An 18,625-nucleotide genomic window follows, 5' to 3' on the forward strand; every position below is an offset into this window, starting at 1 on the left:
CGTCTCAATGGGTAACAATTCCCAAATGGTTGAGGATGTTATAATAGTTATAAATTCATATTAGAATCTGTCTGGGTTTTTTTCTGTCCTTTTTCCTTTATAAAATATAATAATTTATTGAGGGAATTATTGTACATCAGATACCGTGAAATGCAATTCATTTGCAAAGTGTCCTTTCCATCTACCTGTATGAACAGAGAACTTGTTCTTCTCTACCACCCTTAAAGCATCATTCCTATAAGCAGTATGTTCTTTAAAAACAGGAATACCCAGGGAGGAAAGAAATCCTATGCCACAGAGAAGGAACTAAGATCAGTTCATCTACTTATAAGAAGCAAAAGGTGCTACAGATTTGAATTGTAGCTTGAGTGGATGGTAGGAAACTTTGATGTTTCATACCCTCTGCATGAGTCATGATAGTAGTTAACCTTATGATTTTTGGACCATGACTCCAATAAAAATACATAACTACAATAAAAACACATATAATAATTGTGTAACTCAACTGCTTTTGTTAAAAGTTGGTTTCTGAAACAGATTCTTCTGTCACGTAAATGCTTGAAGACATGCATAATGTTTCAATCCCACTGGGGACTACTTTTTAGTTTTTCCTTACACTCTTCCCTAAATCTTCACTAATCTATCAGATGTCGTGATTTAATAGAAGCATGAACTATACCTATTGGGGTTCCTGGGTCCTTTGGAAAAACATGGTGAAGATTTGGGCCTTCGTTTTTGAAGATCTGAAGGAGCCGAATCACCCTGTGACAGAAGTCTGCTAGACAACTGTTTTTTAGAAGAATATTAACAGTAGCTAAATAGTTAACAACTTTCCCCTGTTTCAAAATCAAGGATATGGAATAAAATTGAGATAATGTCTCTAAATGTTTTATACTTCAATGTGGATAAAGCTGGGGACCTGTGTCCATGAAAGGGAAATGCATTATGCACTCCAGATCACTTCAGTCTGACCAATTTTCCAACTGGTATGCTAAAATTATTAAGGAAATGCCAACAGTCCCTTCAAATAACAAAGTTAAGGTAAAGGCACACCTGACTGAACTCATGTGAAAAGCACACTACAACAAATGAGGGATTCCGGAGAGCAAATACTCCAAAGCACTCTAAGCTTTTAGATCTACATGAAAAACAACTTATCAGTTCCTATGGTGGACTCCATCTCTGCATTACCAAAAACCCACCCTGTCTCACCTCTTATTACAGCCACAATACCTAACTTCCCCCACTTATAGCTGAATAGCATCTGAGTTTGCCTCACATGCATCATGCTTCCTGACAACATGGAAAAAGATGCACAGGCACAAATTAGAAGTGTAAGGAGTTAAGGCTCAAAGGACCACAACGACCAACCAAGAATGAGTCAATGGGTAAACATTTCCCCCTTTTATTTTGTGCGGAAATGTATTCATGAGGGGCCTCCAAAGGCCCCAGTGAGAATGAGCACCCATTAGGAGTAGTACTGATCACTTTAATGATTCATCTTTGTATTGGTTTCCCATGGTCCTTCATTCTTACTCTGGAATCTACCCGAACAAAGTACCTTCATGTAAGTCAGTATCTCATGATCTGTTTGCAGGAGGACCTAGGTTAAGTCAGCTCTCCAAAAGATCCTAAAATGTATAAATGAAATAACACCTGAATGTACCAAAATATATGAAGAGATAAGATAGTGACATAATTCACAGTAAAAAAGGAAAGATAAATGATAAAAGGAGAGAAACTAGAAAAGCCCTTAGAAGATCTAGAAGGCTGGATCTTCCCATCCAGAAGAGGCAGCCCATGGAGGAGCCATACTCAGAAAAACTCTGAAGGGCACAACCTATAGCCCTTTATTTTTGCTACTAGGGCTTCTACTTGACAGAGAGCCAGACTATACACCCTAGAGTTCCTCATATGCTCTAATCATCTGCATCAATCCCAGTTAAAAATAGGACATGCAGCCTCATACTGTCTTCTCAAATCTCTGAAACCTACTTCCTATCAGATCTGAGAAGCAGGCTCTCATAAGTGAGCAGAGAAGAGCAGTCAGCTCACTGTTAGTCACCTCTTAAACCCAGAAAGCTTCCTGTCCCACCATATGCTTGGCTCCAGTCAGCAGATCCCCTGATTTCAATACCGGTTTGACAAGTAGTGTCCTGCAAGGCTTCCCAGGAAACAGACCCAAACTCCATCAAATACATCTGCATAGTAGAACAGTGATTTAAAATCCAAGTTGCATAATCCAGAACAGAGCCAAGTGTAACAGTGAAAAAGTATCCTCACATGTATTGTGAGGTTGTCTTACGCCACAGTTTCTCTCATTAAGGACATTCTGAACAACTCATTCATAGATGATTGGTCTGAAATCTTTTAGTGGTTACTGATTCACAAAACCACAGAAATAACACATATTCTGCTAACAGCCAGGGATGTTGCTATGGCATCACAGATAATCACTTGAAACAGAGATATCTGTGGCACTCCCGTGAAGATGAGAAAAAAATCTTTAAAATAATATATCCAAATATCTGACTTGTCAATTCGGAAGTGTTTAACATCAACACAGACCAGTAAAGAGGGGAAAAAATCCTGATTGTTCACGGCAAAATGAAATCACAATTAAGATTAATTATACACAATCATAACTGCCTTGTGTATAATCCTAAAAGGACACTGTCCTAATAAATCCATTCTCTAGATGAGATTAGGTAGTAACAACAATTATCAGTCATCAAGCTCCATTCATAAAAGTAAATCAAGAGGGAATTACCTGTGACATTTGTTTTTCTTTTTTTTTTTTTTTAAGATTTTTATTTATTTATTTGAGAGAGAGAGAGAGAATGAGAGAGAGAGACAGCATGAGGGGGGGAGTGTCAGAGGGGGAAGCAGACTCCCCGCCAAGCAGGGAGCCTGATGTGGGACTCGATCCCGGGATGCCAGGATCATGACCTGAGCCGGAGGCAGTCACTTAACCAACTGAGCCACCCAGGCGCCCCGACATTTGTTTTTCTGCAAGTCCTTGGTTAAATTATTAGGCACTACTACCAAATTCTGTTAAAGAATAAAGGAATGCCATGAAGTACTTAAGCAACCTGAGAGCAAAATCAATAAAATACACATCTTTGATTCAATTTCCCAAAAGCAAAGTTTTCATTTGGGGACATAAAGAAACCAACTTCATGGAGTAAGGGGGATGGGTATGAAGAAAGCAGGCAGAGTAAAAAGGGCAAAAAATGCCAGCAAAAGTCCTGAATCAAGTACTAACTACTGACACTAACAATTTTCTTTTGCACTAGGATTCTGTTTTGTTTTGTTTTTTTTTTAAGTGTTTCTGTTTTCTGCTCCCTAGCTAATAGGAGTGCTTTCCCTTTCACATGGAAGGTAATGAATGTTCCTTGCATATGTTAGACATGGACTTATATGACTAGGAGTTATAAGCAAAATTCCTTTGCACATCAAAGATTTAAAAAAATTTTTTTGTTTATTCAAGAAATTCCTAATGGCTTCATTTATAAGTAAAACTTTCTCTTTATTTGAGACCCAGTGGCACAGCGGCATACAGCTTGAAGATAGCAGGTAACTCTCATAATGAACTCTGCACAGTTTTGAGAAAATAATATCTGAAGGCAGTTTTTTCTTCTGGGGTCAGTAGATGAGCGGTTCAAAAAGAATAAAGTATCCCAGGGAACAGAACACAACTGGAGGGGGAGGGGAGGAACATTCTTGCTAATTAAAATTTCCAGTTCTGATGGCCCTCTATATACACAAATCCCAGTCAAGAAAGGCCTGCAGGATCAGGCCTGTACCAAGAAAAAGTATACCATCATCACATTAATTGTATTATTACTTCATAATGCTAACCAGCCAGGTTTATATAGAAGAGATTAAATAACAAGATAATCTTATAAACAATGCTCATTTCATCAGTGTACCAAATAAGTTTGATTTATATCAGTAACTGTTCTTCTAATTAATTTATGCATCCACATGCTTTAATTTACACAGACACACACCTACACTGGGGTAGGGATAGCTATTTTTTTTAAATATTTTGAACTTTAAGATGGGTTTATGTTTAGACTTCCCAATGTTCACACTTCAAAAATGAAGTGACTGTTAAAATACCTTGCATTAAAATTGAAGCATGCAGAAAGAAAACATTTTATCAAACTCAATGCCTTATCTCCCCCTGCCAACATTTATGTTTGATTTTAGTTAGTCTAGCTTTACTCAAACTTAAAGCCAGATCTGTCTATTCCAAAGTTGTGAACTTACATTTTTTAACCAATATTTCCCTCAAAGCCTTTTGGATATAGAACTTCATCTTGTTATAGCATCAATCTTAAGCTCCTATATTTGTTTTCCTGCAGTTTCTAGTGATTTAAAGGGGAAAAAAGGCTGCTAGCTTTAAAAAAATCATTTCTACTAACATCAGGGGCTTGGATAAATTTTTTAAAGTACACTCCAGGATGTTGGTTTACAATATCAAGTACCACCAGTCAACAGACAGAAATGAGAAAATTCCAGAAAGGGAGGAAAATTCAACCAGAAAGATAAAAACAATATGTCTGAATCCAGACCCGTTTACAATAAGCTATCAGTGACATCAGGGTAATGCCAGCACTCTTTGAAAGCCCCTAAAAATAACAATCTAAAAGGATTATCTTGGTGTCAGGATTATTCCAGTTTAGTCATTTTACATCATCCATGATACTTTCAGTGTGGGGATGAGGAGGTCTATTTACTTATTTAATTGGGCAAGCAAAAAGGTTTTTACTTGTCTTTGATATAAAACTTTTATTTATGTATTTGATCAGTGTTTATTTGTAGGACATTAATATAATAACAGATGTCAACTATATTATCTGTTTTTGATTATAAACTCCTAGAGGGCAGAAACACTGTCTATTCAGCTCACTTTTTATAGGATACAAACATAGTACCATAGTCAAAAAGGCCCTTAAAGATGGTTTTTATAAAAACGATGGTTTCAAGGGGCTTGGTCTGCCTCTGTGCTCCATGAAACTCCACTGGCAAGTATTGAACATTAAAAAGTAACACTTAGGGCGCCTGGGTGGCTCAGTTGGTTAAGCGACTGCCTTCAGCTCAGGTCATGATCCTGGAGTCCCAGGATCGAGTCCCGCATCGGGCTCCCTGCTCGGCAGGGAGTCTGCTTCTCCCTCTGACCCTCCCCCCTCTTATGTGCTCTCTCTCATTCTCTCTCTCTCAAATAAATAAATAAAATCTTTAAAAAAAAAAAAAAAAGTAACACTTAGATTCGTGGCTAATTCCATTCTTCAGATGTCTGTAATGGCATTTCTCTTCTGGAAACAGGGATTATTTAGATGGAACTATTTCCACCTCTTAATGTTCAAGAGCTAGCTTTTGTCAAACACCTAAATTCTATAACGAACTCACACTTTCTAGAAGAGAAAAGAAAAAAAGCCAGACCCAAACATCCCATTTCTTAGCATCAAGTTAGCACACTTCCTGCATCAGATAGAAGGATCTGCTGTTTTCATGAGGGAACCTGCTAACACTATTACTGTGGTACCTAAAGGCTACCGTGTAGCCTTCTGGTATTAATGCTCACTCAGAGTATCCAGAACAAGGGATACAATGAGTCAAATAATTTTCTGTGATAAGAACTTAGAACCTTGCTATATAATGCTTGCAAACTCTAAAGGAATAAAAACCAGTAAACAGTATTCTTCAAGGCTCTGACACATTAGAAATGGAGAATGTTTTTACTAACTATGTAATTTGGGGTAAGTTTTAAAAAATTTCTGCACCTTGGTTTCCAAATCTATAAAATGAAGACATTAGATTATATAAATAATTCAGATAATTCCCAGGTTTAAATTATGAAATCATATGAAAAAAATACTGAGTCCTAAAGAATCTCACACACAGAGATTCCATTATCTACCCTAACAGAAGTTTTTTCCTTTTTTTTTTTTTTGGAGGTGGAAGAAGGTAGACTATGTGTTTTCAACGTAAATCCTCATTTCTGTAATGTTACTCATTATGACTAACTCAAAATATCCAAACAGAATATCACTAGCCATTCTTATAAACATAAAATATACAGATTTATATGTAATGAGATATACATTGCATGTATATACAAAATCCATATACATGCACACATTCTGACACATACAATTCTCTCTATTCAAGCCAAGAATTAAAATTCTTCCTGTTTTTCTATCTTTATCTTTTCTTTCTCCTTCTATGAAGCATCTACGAAGCTGTTATGACTTAGGAACTTACATAAAGTACAAATAAGCACCTTACTCAACATTTCTTATATTCATACTGACAGTTCCCAACATGAACTTATGTTAAGCTGGTTATCTGAAATCTAGGTAACATTCCCTCATACAGTGGTTTTGAGAGAGAATACAGAATGTAGGTAGCTTCTCAGGCCATGCAACCAAGATTTATTTAATCTGTAATGTACCTGATATATAGAACTCACGATACAGAATCCAGAATTTAATGATACTTAAGCAGAGAGTAATAGTAACAACAGCAGTAGAAAACTTAAAAAAAAAAAAAGTCCTGAAAATATGTAGGGGCATCCAGGCCACACTCCACTAAATTATAAAAGGGAGGAAGGAACTTAAGTTCATGAAACTGCTTTTTATCTATTAATTATTTACTAAGACTCTTGCAAAAGAAAACTTCAAGCAACTACTGAGTATACTAACATTTTCTTACTTGTTTTGAGAAATAAATAAACGCACTACAGAATGCACTGATTTCTTCCAAATAAAGAAAGAAAAGCATAGGTATTTTGTTCAAAACTCTCTGTGTTCGCCATGGATTCCTTAATCTTATGGAAAAAATTATAGAACTTTAAAAGTGAATATAACTTAAATGGATGCGGTATGTGAAATTTTCAGGAAAAAAAGTCTTGCTAATTCTTAGTTGCTCAGCCAACAGAAGCTAGTAAAATACACTTATATCATAACAATAATGCATTCGCTACTTGCTCTGTGTGAGACACAGTGCCTTATGCATACACACAACCCTTCAACCCTTCCAACAATGCCAAGAAAATAGATCTGAAGAAGCCAAATCTTCCTGTTCTTTTTCATCAATTAAAATGAAATCCAAAGATCAAAACACACAGAAGGAACCTCCTAACTACTGGTTGCTCTATTAGATGTCAGGAAATTCAAGTACTTTGATTTGAATGTCGTCCTCGTGTCAGGGTAAGAAGAAAAAGGGTAAGTGGGAGCCACAAATTTCTGGCTTTCATCAATAACAATTCCACTCAAAAGTCCAGGAAAAGGGACGATTTACTGAGTATTCTGCATTCCTTTTTTAAGAAAAAAAAAAAACTAATCAAGGTCTAGTCACATTTCTTAAAAAAATCCACCAATGGTCATAACAAATTTATGTAAAAATGCAACCTAAAATTTCTAAGTTCACAATTTAAGTAACTGTGGATATTAATCTTTTAACTACTAGCAAAAAAACGAGGACTACAAATGAAAACAGAACTGCAGTTCACTTTTATGGAAGACAGAATAGGTTGTGAAGAGAATTAAAAGAATAATGGAAAGGAAAGAGAAAATGGAGAAGAAAAAAAGGAGGTACCTAACAAGGAAAACAGAAAGGCAGTGAGGTGAAGAGGAGACTGATGGAGCAAAGTGGGGTAAAACGTTTGTATTAAAATGACTCTCGTCCAAGGCTTGCTGGAGCTGGACCATCGCCTCGATGTGACTGAGGGATTACCTCTCTGGTGGTTTTTAAAAAGGCTTTCTGTATCACAGTCTCATTTTATTTTTCAAAATCCTGTGTTTATTTCTAAATAAAACTTCAAGTTTGAAAACTTTGCTTATGTGTAAAGGAATGACTTTTATTTTAGAAATGTACTTTGGAACGTACACACCATTGCTCAGTTTAGCGCTCAAAACCTCAGAGATGCCCTGACATTCCAAACCTGACAGTCTTTCCTTTGTAAAGAAATTAGGCTGCCTCTTCCCACAGTACTTGAAAATTACATTTGAAATCAGTGTTCATGATTGTGCAAAGCCTTGAAAATATGTCTGTTTGCTTGAGGAACAATCTGTCACTCAAGATAGTTGTCCCCATTGTCCACAAAACAGTGTAGATGTGCCCAAAGAGTCAGAAGCTCTCTAAGGAACATGAGAAGTTGGTTATCAGAGAGAAACTGTCCTCCTGCCTAGAGTATACACAGAACACTTGCAATGAATATTGTACTTAAAGCCAGATTCATAGAAAGGTGAGCTGTGCATCAATCCACTCTGGCTTAGCAGGCTACGAGCCCCACCTACCCAATCCGCCTTCACCGGATAGCTTGCTTCTTTCTTCCCATCCACCTACCCATCTTATATTCCAATAAACCCCTGGTCCTCACTCTATCCCTCAATCGCATAAGAATGCTTTTATATAAAAATTCATTAAGTAATGTACCACTTTCAATATATCGATCCTACAAACTGTAACTCTGTGAAGTGGTTCAACACGATGTCATCACCACACAGCAACTTGTTTCATTTACAGTATCTGTTTCGCTTCGACTCATGAGCTAATATAATTCAATTTTTTTTAACTGCACACAGGCTGCTAGACACATGTGCATGGCAAATGGAATCTGAACTTAGCTTAACAGCCTCATTTATTCCTGATGGTTTAAATTATTTCATCACAATTAATGACACCCCCTCAGCTTCCTGTGCAGCGCTGCCAGATGTTCAGAGACCACAAAGCCACTCTCTTCTTTGACGGCTGGTGACAAGTCGTCCTCTGAAGGACGTTCCCTAGGTACACGGGCCGGATGACACCTCCATTGCTGAGCACCTCTCTGCCTCCCAGAGTACCCATGTTGAGGAAAAAGCAGGAAGGCATGAGAAACCAGCAAATGCATTAGCAAAGGCAAATGATGTGAAGTGATCTGCACTCGGAGGAACTTGGCTCCCGCCACAGGAGTCCCTAACCTTGTTGTTTTATGAAAGAGCTCTTCACCTCCACCTTCCCAGCCCCTGGAATCCACTGAGTGCCTAACCTGGCGTCAGTCCTCAGGGAATGTCAAAGGACAATAAAAATACCAACTTTTCCACAGGGATCCTTCTTGGTTTGGGTAATTTTGTTCTGAAGGGTGTTGTTTAAACTTAGCACCTTCACTATGATCATCATGTTGTTTTTGAGAGTAAATACTCTGAATGGTTTATCATTATCTTTTTTTTTTAAGATTTTATTTATTTATTTGAGAGAGAGAGAGAGCGCAGGAGCAGGGGGAAGGGCAAAAGGAGAAGCAGACTCCCCACTGAGCAGGGAGCCGGATGCGGGGCTCAATCCCGCGGGGCTCAATCCCGGGACTCCGGGATCTTGTCCTGAGTCAAAGGCAGACACCCAACTGACTGAGCCACCCAGGTGCCCCTTATCATTATATCTTCAACTATAATTTTCTTCTTTTTTTTTTTTTTTTTTTTAAAGATTTTTTTTTTATTTATTTATTTGACAGAGAGAAACACAGCGAGAGAGGGAACACAAGCAGGGGGAGTGGGAGAGGGAGAAGCAGGCTTCCCGCGGAGCAGGGAGCCCGATGTGGGGCTCGATCCCAGGACCCTGGGACCATGACCTGAGCCGATGGCAGACGCTTAACGACTGAGCCACCCAGGCACCCCTATAATTTTCTTCTATTCAGCATTTACTTCCAACTGAAACATACAACATTTTGGGAACTTGTGGCAAACAGTTTCACCCCTTTTTCTTTTTTTAAACTTTATGTAGGTATACTATAATGGATATACAAAAAGTTGCACACATTTCATGTATATATCTTGGTGACTTTGATTTACCTATTTTTCTTAGGCTTAGAAAGATTGATTTGTTTCAGGGACTGTTGGCTTTTTGTTTTTGTGCTTGTTAGGTTTTGTTTGTTGCCTGGTTATTTTTTTTAAAGAACATACTGAAAAGTAGACTTCACACTTTCCTTATTTTGATTCTAATAATGGGCAAAGCCATTTACTTCTTTTTTTTAAAAAACCAAAATTTTTATTCAGTATGAAATTCAGAAATAGTAATTATATTCATCATTTTATGTTCACAAAAAATATAAATTCATATAATCACAGGTAGCTAAGAGTAGCTAACAGGGTAGCAGAAACAGTAAACATACTAGCACTGATACAGTAAGAATTCAATACTACAGCTCTAATTCGGAAAACATTTCCATCAACTAGAGAACATGTGGCAGACATTTTATGGATTATTTTTTAAATGTTAAAAAAAAACAAAAAACGCTGATCTTATTCAGGGAATAAGGGGCCTTTTTCTTTGCCAAAAAGTGTAATAGGAAAACTGAAAGGCCACCTGTGTCAGCCCACCCTATAGTATGAACATAAGCTATAAGAGCATTTTGGAAAATATCTTCAAACTGAGATGAGAAAAAAAAAAATCAGTATCAATACAGATTCCAAGCAGATGCAAAAGGCTTCTGTGCATGTTAGTGATTATGTGTGTGGCCTCTACAGGCTAATTTCAGATGCCTCCAAAACTCAGTGTACTTTCTCTTTTATAAACTATTTGGGATTAAAACTAGGAGCTCATCCATATCAACTTTGACAATGGACACAAATACAGGGTAAGCTAATCAAGCCAAACAAGCTGAATATTCCCCCTCACAGAAGACTCTTTTAATCTTAAATGCCTACTGAAATTTAAAGACATGCTACACTTATATTTTGACAGTTGTTTATTAAAATTGCTTTCCTAGGAAGTTCTATGAAACCAACAGTCTAGTTTGTATCAGAACTGAAGCGATCGGAGAGAAGTCGAGATGATGGCATACTTGCAGCAAGCAGACAACAATAGGAAACTCTTAGCACTCCCAGAGTTGCATCAAATTTTCCATGGACCGAAACTAAAATGAAATAGTTCAATTACTAAGAGGTAGATAAGTAAAATAAACAACTAATTTCATACAGTGAAGTTGGGAGAGAGTCATATGGACCTCATTCTGTTGTCTCCAAACACTGTATCGAGGGGAAAAAGGGGCTGAATAAACTTTAAACTCTCATGTAGGGATGTATTGCTTGTGTGTCCCTGGCAGATGTGGAAAGGAGATGAAATGGGCAAGGGAGAATCAAATATCCCATCGCTGCAGGTTTGCTGAGGGAAAGAGCACTGCAAAGATCTCACATCTGGCAATCATTTGTCAATAGCTGGAAAGAGAACGGCAGGAAACTTTCTGGCTCTTGGAGAAGATGAAAAGACAAAAACCATGTGTCACACTCACACACACACACACACACACACACACACACATTCTGCAATGGTACAATGACTACTACACTTATTCTCCACCCCTCCTCCCCCCCACCCAAATTTAATGATCTTCAGATATACTCTACTCCGTGGTCAAAAACATGCAGTCACTTGACTTGTTAAAGCTGCAGTGTATGTACATTTTTCAAATAAACCCCAGGGCTGATGTTAGAAAATCAAAATCAGTCAAGCATAGACCGCCTGGTACTTTGGGCAGGAATCCTTGTGGTTTAGTCAATAAACAGAATCTGAATGAAAGACACCACAGTAACTAGACAGTAAGGTTTTGAACAGTTCTTAACCTGAAGGGGGGTTGGGGAAGGCGGGTGCACTAGTGACCATGGACATAAGGCTACCAGTCCACTTAGATGGCTCGCTCTACCTGCAACATGACTGTTTTCAGCACAAGGTCATCTGTTGTCTCTCTCTCTCTCTCTCTCTGACACACACACACACACACACACACACACACACACACACACACAAATACAGTGAACTTGTATTAGAGGAATGTTAAATGTTGTGAATGAATTTGGAGAGGAAACAGTTTGTTGTTGTTTTTTAAATAATCATACCTGTTTAATAGGGTGGGAAGGGGAAACCTCAAATCCTTTTTGGTCCATACTGGTGATAATAATATAGAAAATTTGCTGGCTTCATTATGAGTTCATAAAAATGACCAGCTTTGCCCTAGCAGGTTTATTATGCAATAAAAAGTTTTCGAGACAACCCACACAAAATTAATTAACTTCTCCAAAATCATAGGAATTTAAATCTGGTCATGGTGATCGATAGACTTCAATAAGCAGCTTTCAGTTCACCCTTATGCTGCATTTAACTAGCAGCAACCGCCAAGCTCATCCCTGTGATTCCATAAGTGAATGCTGCAGGTTGTTTAATAACCTGGCAAATTCACAGTAGCTTGTCAAATTATTACAGGAACAGTGTCATCACTAAACAAGCCTGATCACGGTTAATTACAATGCAGACTAGAGAGCAGCCACAATTGTTCATTAATTACAGGAAGCACCTCATTTAAATTTTATGGAAATTTACACTTGCACCCCGGTATGTCTGGGAAAAAAAAAAGTGATCCTTCACGCATTCACAGAAGAAAGGAGTCTGTGGTTTATGAAACATCACAGTAAATTGTGTCTAATCTGGTACTGAAATATTGGTTCATTATTTACTCTAATTTTCTAAGCACTTTAGTGGTGAAAAATATCAAGTTAACCCCACATCTTGAATTCCCGATCAAGAAAGGAATTGTATTGGGTTAGATGTAACAACTTAATACAGGATATGGCAGAGTTAGACTTAAAAAGTAACTTTTCTCTGACTGAAAATATAATATTTAACAGCAATTAAGGGAAGTCTAAACTAGAATAACCACTTCCTAGAAAATAATTATATAAGAGCACAATTTTTTGCTAATATACATCAGTTAACCTCCCAAGCCAAAAGAAAGTACAGTTTCATACCCACTTCAAAAACCACTGAGGAAAATCAATAAAATTAGTGAATCAAAGTCTTGATTTCCAGCTACTTTTCTAAATCAAGCATATTAACATGAAAAGCCAGCAGACACCCTTGCAAAAGTCAAGTAAGACACAGACTTCAGGATAACAGTCATTCAAAACCAAAGATATGTTCATGAAAGTGTGTGAGGGATCTTGGGATTATTAAGCAATAAAGGTGCTAAGCCATCCGAAATTTTAGGGATAGAAAAAAAAGAGTGAAAAGGAAAGAGGTAAGAACAGAAAGGGACTCCACCAGTTATGAGAAATTATGTCAGCCAAAATAGAAAAGTAAATCAGATATGGGCGCTGTGTGTCTAAATGAAAATCCTTCATAGGAAAGGATATAAACAAAACTACTGCTCCTAAATCAAGGTGTACAAGAGGTTATTCTCAGAATCAAGAGGCCAAAACAGCAAATCCTCTAGTGGTTATGATGCCTGGCCCTGGGGGACAGCCTGAGATCCAAGCAGGGAAAATAGATGCCTCTGGCACGTCCTAGGGTGAATTCCCTGGAGTGCAGAATTAGACTAAAAACTAAGAAATTCCTCATTTCTTAGGGGAAAAAAAAGACCAGATACATGCCATAGCAAGAATGAAAGGACTCTAAGCTAAAAACTACTCGTGAAATTGTTAGCTGGTGAAGAACATACTAAGTGTCAGGTTTTTTTATGACTGACATAATGTGGATATGTACCAGATATCATTAAAATGTATGGAAGCCATATTTAGAAAGGAAGAGGAAAAAGAGAAGGAAATGTTCAAATGGGTCCCAGTTAATGCACCAATTCACCACACTTGACTCTTTGAACAGATTCAACCTTTCCACTCGGTCTGCCAAAATGGTGTTGCAAGAGGAGGAGTCCAATAAAATGAGACTCATTTCTTTGCCCGGGGGCTTGGTCTTCTTTGCAAGGACCGTGATGAATTGTCAACTCTACAAATGTTTACCTACCTACAACCAGGGTTTCACTTAAACTAGTAAATATACATCTTCTCTCTTGGTATGTTAAAATAATATGCTCTGTTGGTCTCTTTCAGTTTTATTTCACACAGTCACATCTGCAAAACCCATTGCTCTTTGCTTCATAACTCAAAGTTCACAAACAGATTATCCAACAACCACCCATGACAGACCATTCCAGGTGATGTGTTTGAAGAACATCACTGGTCCTACCCAAAGAGGTCAAGGATCAGACCACTCTCCATGAAAAGTCTTCCATCACTCTGCATTTATGTGTCACACACAAGCTGTTCGCTTTCTAAAACTGGGAAATACATGATCATGTCTCATATGTGTCACACCTGCTTTTCTGTTACACCATAGCCATACACCACCCAGACAGTACCAGCTTGTGGCACAGCAGAGCTCAGGTGGTCTTCCCTAGGCCAAGAGCAGGTGTGCGAGAGATGGTACACTCTTCAGTACCATAAAAACTGAAACCTCCTCCTACCACCACTTCCACCTTCTCTCCAACTGTGAAGAAGTCAATTTTCAAAACTATTCCCCTTTCTTATGCGGAGTGTCTAAATCAGTAAAAATGCTTTAAAACCAAGCTCACGGGCACCTGGGTGGCTCAGTTGGTTAAAACCAAGCTCACCATGCTCATCCTGTAAGTCTGAAAATTTAGAAAATGATGCCAAATGCAGGTCCTAAAAAAAAAAAGACAGTATGTGTTTGCTCCTGCTAGGGGATGCCATCCATGTTACAACTTCAGCCAGCATCTCTGCATTAGTAACACACACATTCCTTAAATATTAAATGGCACATAAAGTAGAGGTAGGTCTTTGACCAAGGTGTCATTTTCATATTTTTTATCTGTGATACACCGAACTACTTCTGATGTCCCAAGACCACATAACATGAACTGAATTCTAAGTACCTTCACTTGGCTAATGAACTTAATACTGTATCACAGGACTTATCTCCCCATACATGAAAAGGGAAGATACTTATCATTAAATCATACTTTTCTACTATGGTGCCTAATGGCTTCTGTTCTCCTGAGCTGAGAAACATCATGCAGGAAGCACGACTTGCGCACCACGTATCTCCAGTGCCTAGCACAGTACCAAGCACACGATAACAATGCTTTGAAAAGACAAAAGCTAGGCTTAACTGAGTGCCCGTTATGCACCAGGCCCTATGCTAACGGCTAGGGATATGTTAGAACATTTACTCCTCATAATCACCTTGGGTGGTAAGTCTCCATTTTATAGATGGGAAAGCTAAAGCTCAGTGTGTTTGAGTGACTTTGCCAAAAGTCTCACAGTAACTTTTGTCAACCTAGGCAGCCAGCCTTTAGAAACCATGTTCTTGTCCACTGCAGTATATACCGTTTCTTAAATGGATGAATAAATGAATTATCTCCAGTTACAGACAGTTTAGCCTGAAAAGGACTTTTTGTAGCACACAGGCTACCTCGGTTCTTCCTTTACACCTGTCTCAACAGTTGTCCATCTCCTGATGACACTGATATATCTGTATGGCCTCCAGGGACCACTGTTTCTGTCACACCACCCCCAACTAATAAAGCAATAAGACTCCAACCTGGACTTCCAGCCTCTGGTCTGGCTCCTCCAGGTTTGGGCAAAAGTCTGCACCCAGCACTCTGCCAGCACATGCCACTGGAACCTGGGGGAATATGGCCAAGTTAGATGCTGGGTGTGGAGGTTGCTGAGAACTACACACAAATACATTTGACCCAGACAGAAGCAGGGACATTCCAACTGCAAGTATGAAACAGGCCATCATGGCTCCAATGGTTTTTGACACTTAGTAGGTCAAATATATTATGTCAAATATATTATGACTATCATGTAACCAAGTTTATTAACTATCAGAAGGCAAATTCTAAGAAGAAAAGATCCACAAAATTTTTATTCCCCCTTGTATCCACAGCATGTAGCACAAAGTAGGCATGTACTAAATATCTCTGGATGGAAGGAGGAGAGAAGATTAAAGTACAGGGGAAAAGAAACAGAGAATCTCTACTTGACACTGGTGACATTTTTTCCCCTCTTTTAATTTTCTTATGTGAGAATGAAGAAGAACACCGTATTCTCTAATGCCTAAAGTTCCTTTCCACTGTTAAAATTCCTGTTCAAATTTATTTTCCTATTCATGGTAAAGGTTAGCATAGACAGACTTTATCAATATTTTTTATTTATTCATGATCTCTAAATTTTAACAGGCTTATTTTATGTCTGTTCCAATAATAAAAATGATAACAAAATAGCAATAATTTAGAATATTTCTCTATATTTAAAATTCTATACTGAAAGCCACTAAAGATTCCCTTTCAAAACTATCTTAATTAGGCGATCTCATCTCAAAATATTGCCTACTGTTACTTGCTTACTTCATTTTAGATTTTTTTTTTGAGATAAAGACAAAAGGACTTAGATTCCATCTAAACCTGTTTCCGCTTTTTAAAAAAGTTCTCTGAATCACTATTCAATATTTCCAAACACACACTATCTTTGTTAATCATACAACTATCTTTATCATAATCTCAATCCATCAATCAGCTTCATTCCACCTGTCTTCTTTCCCTATCAAGGCCCACCTTTGCTGTTTTGTTCTGTGCTTTAGCTCCACTTAGGATCATCTGTGCCAGTCAATTCTCTTTGTTCAGAGATCAGTTTTCAGCCAAGTGTACCGCCTTAGAAGATATTTCCCTCTTTCTTTCGACCCACAAATCAGTTCACTTCTCTAAATTTAAACAGTTTTCAATAAAGTCCACTTAGCAAGTTTACCAGTGAATATTACTAATGTTGTAAAAAAGCACTCAGTCAATTCTTCAGACATTTTTGGGACCAACTCTCCTATTCTTTTTAAGCCTCGCATTCTTTCTTCTTGCTCATGTCCATAAGGTGACATGGACAGATTATCACCTGTCTTTGAACTTAACCACTCTTCACCCACAAATTTCACAGTGGGGCCCAAGAGGGGAAGCAAGCGAGGTCACGTTTACTGAGCACTTGTGATATGCCAGTCACCATGTGGGCACCTTACACACATGGATTAACCTGTTTTTTCCCTTGCAACCATCTTACGGGTTATGAGCATCTCCCTTTGACAAATGAAAAAAAAAACCAGAGGCTTCGAGGAGGTAAATAACTAGAGCTCAGGGTCCCATACTAAAAAGTCGCAATTCCCAAACTTAAGAAATGAGAAGACTGAGAACATATTTCAAAGAAGTTAACAAAAAACATGCAAAAGTTGTGGCTTCCCATCTAGAGGCATTTGTTGATGTTTCATATGAAAGAAATTACAAAAAAGACAAAGGAAGTGGAGAAAGTGTGTTATCAAGACCCACTACTTGCTCTGCATCTAGGACAACATAAGCAATGTGAAATTATCCTCTAACTTGAGGAATGAGAAAGAAATGGGGCACGGAGACAAGCAGGGACACTGTCTATGTGTGTTGGGGCACACACAGACTGATGCTGATGCCACCCCTCAGCTGACATATGGAGGGGCACTAATGAGTTCTGCAACAGTAATTCTCCCTAAGGTGCAATAGAAGAACTGGGGAAAAATTAATCTTCGAATATTCAACATCAAAACAAACCCCCCCCTACAGCTTCCTATAAAACCTCAATAAATGTGACTACTTAACTGATTAAAGCACATTCCATGAGCCAGAATATATACTGCAAACCAAGTGTAAAGAATACTTTATGTACACAAAACAAATTCCCACTTACCTTAATACTATTAGACTGTGTCACCAATACTAAGTTGCTAGTTCCTTTATATCACCTCCCACCCCACAGAACGCATTTTATAAACACTCTCAAGAGGAAAGGAGAAAGTTAAACAGCGATAATTACACTTGATTACAACCTCAACACTTAGAAATACAGTTTATGAGAGAAAACAAAAAGGTCTGTGAATAAGTTGGAAGGAAACAGCGCCGGGCTACTAGAATGTTTCAGCTATCCAAATCACGAAAAGAACTACACTAAGGACGTGAGTTAGCACTCTCAAACAGAATCCTAGGGTTTCGGAGCAGAAGAAAATCCATCAGGATCCAGGTAAATGGACTCCTGTATTTTAAAGATGAGGAAATTGAGACTTAAAACAAAACTGCACAGTTGTACTGTTGGGTTCACTGTCTAATGATGTCCTCTCCTACCCCACCCACCCCACTTCATGGCAGTATCAGATAAAGAAAAATATTTAAGGGGAAAGCACGCTCTGGTTCCTAATTCATCAAAATGTACCAAGGAAAACACAAAGGATATAAAAGTTGATAATCTAATTAGTTATAATTCTGCACACCTAGACCATTAGGCCTTTTGATTTAGAAGCCTCAGTAGTGAGAGAGCTAGCTAGAAATGATCAAAAACATGACTGACGGATACAGCAGACATAAATTGTCCAGCCCCTTATTATCACTCCAGTGTAGATTAAGATAATAAAATATGGTATGTACCTCACTACTGTTTTCTCTGGAATATAAAATTTAAATTAATTTGGGGAATTCCAATTTCATCTGCTTTCCCTTCATGCCAGTGTTTAGTGCCTTTTTCAACGCCATACTTTATTTTTTTATTTTATTTTTTTTAAAGATTTTATTTATTTATTTGACAGAGAGAAGACACAGTAAGAGAGGGAACACAAGCAGGGGGAGTGGGAGAGGGATAAGCAGGCTTCCAGCCGAGCAGGGAGCCCAATGCAGGGCTGGATCCCAGGACCCTGGGATCATGACCCAAGCAGAAGGCAGATGCTTAACGACTGAGCCACCCAGACATCCCTCAACGCCATACTTTAAAACAAAGTTCTCTACAATGAT

At 38.1% G+C, this 18,625-nt stretch overlaps 1 protein-coding gene across 10 annotated transcripts in view; it reads right to left on the reverse strand.

Annotated features, from left to right (window-relative positions):
- Positions 1 to 18,625, reverse strand: part of BNC2 (basonuclin zinc finger protein 2) — a 429,802-nt gene that overhangs the window by 236,916 nt on the left and 174,261 nt on the right. For 5 of the 10 annotated variants that reach the window (XM_078061246.1, XM_078061245.1, XM_078061244.1 and 2 more), the window contains exon 3: positions 15,373 to 15,456. The exons of 4 other annotated variants lie outside the window; for them this stretch is intronic. In XM_078061246.1, the coding sequence (XP_077917372.1) occupies positions 15,373 to 15,456 (84 nt within the window). Of the gene's footprint in view, positions 1 to 15,372; positions 15,457 to 18,625 lie in introns of those variants that run through there. One more of the 10 variants, XM_036124351.2, reaches the window with a different exon arrangement.

This window comes from Halichoerus grypus, chromosome 14, assembly GCF_964656455.1.
Source record: "Halichoerus grypus chromosome 14, mHalGry1.hap1.1, whole genome shotgun sequence".
Lineage (NCBI taxonomy): Eukaryota > Metazoa > Chordata > Mammalia > Carnivora > Phocidae > Halichoerus > Halichoerus grypus.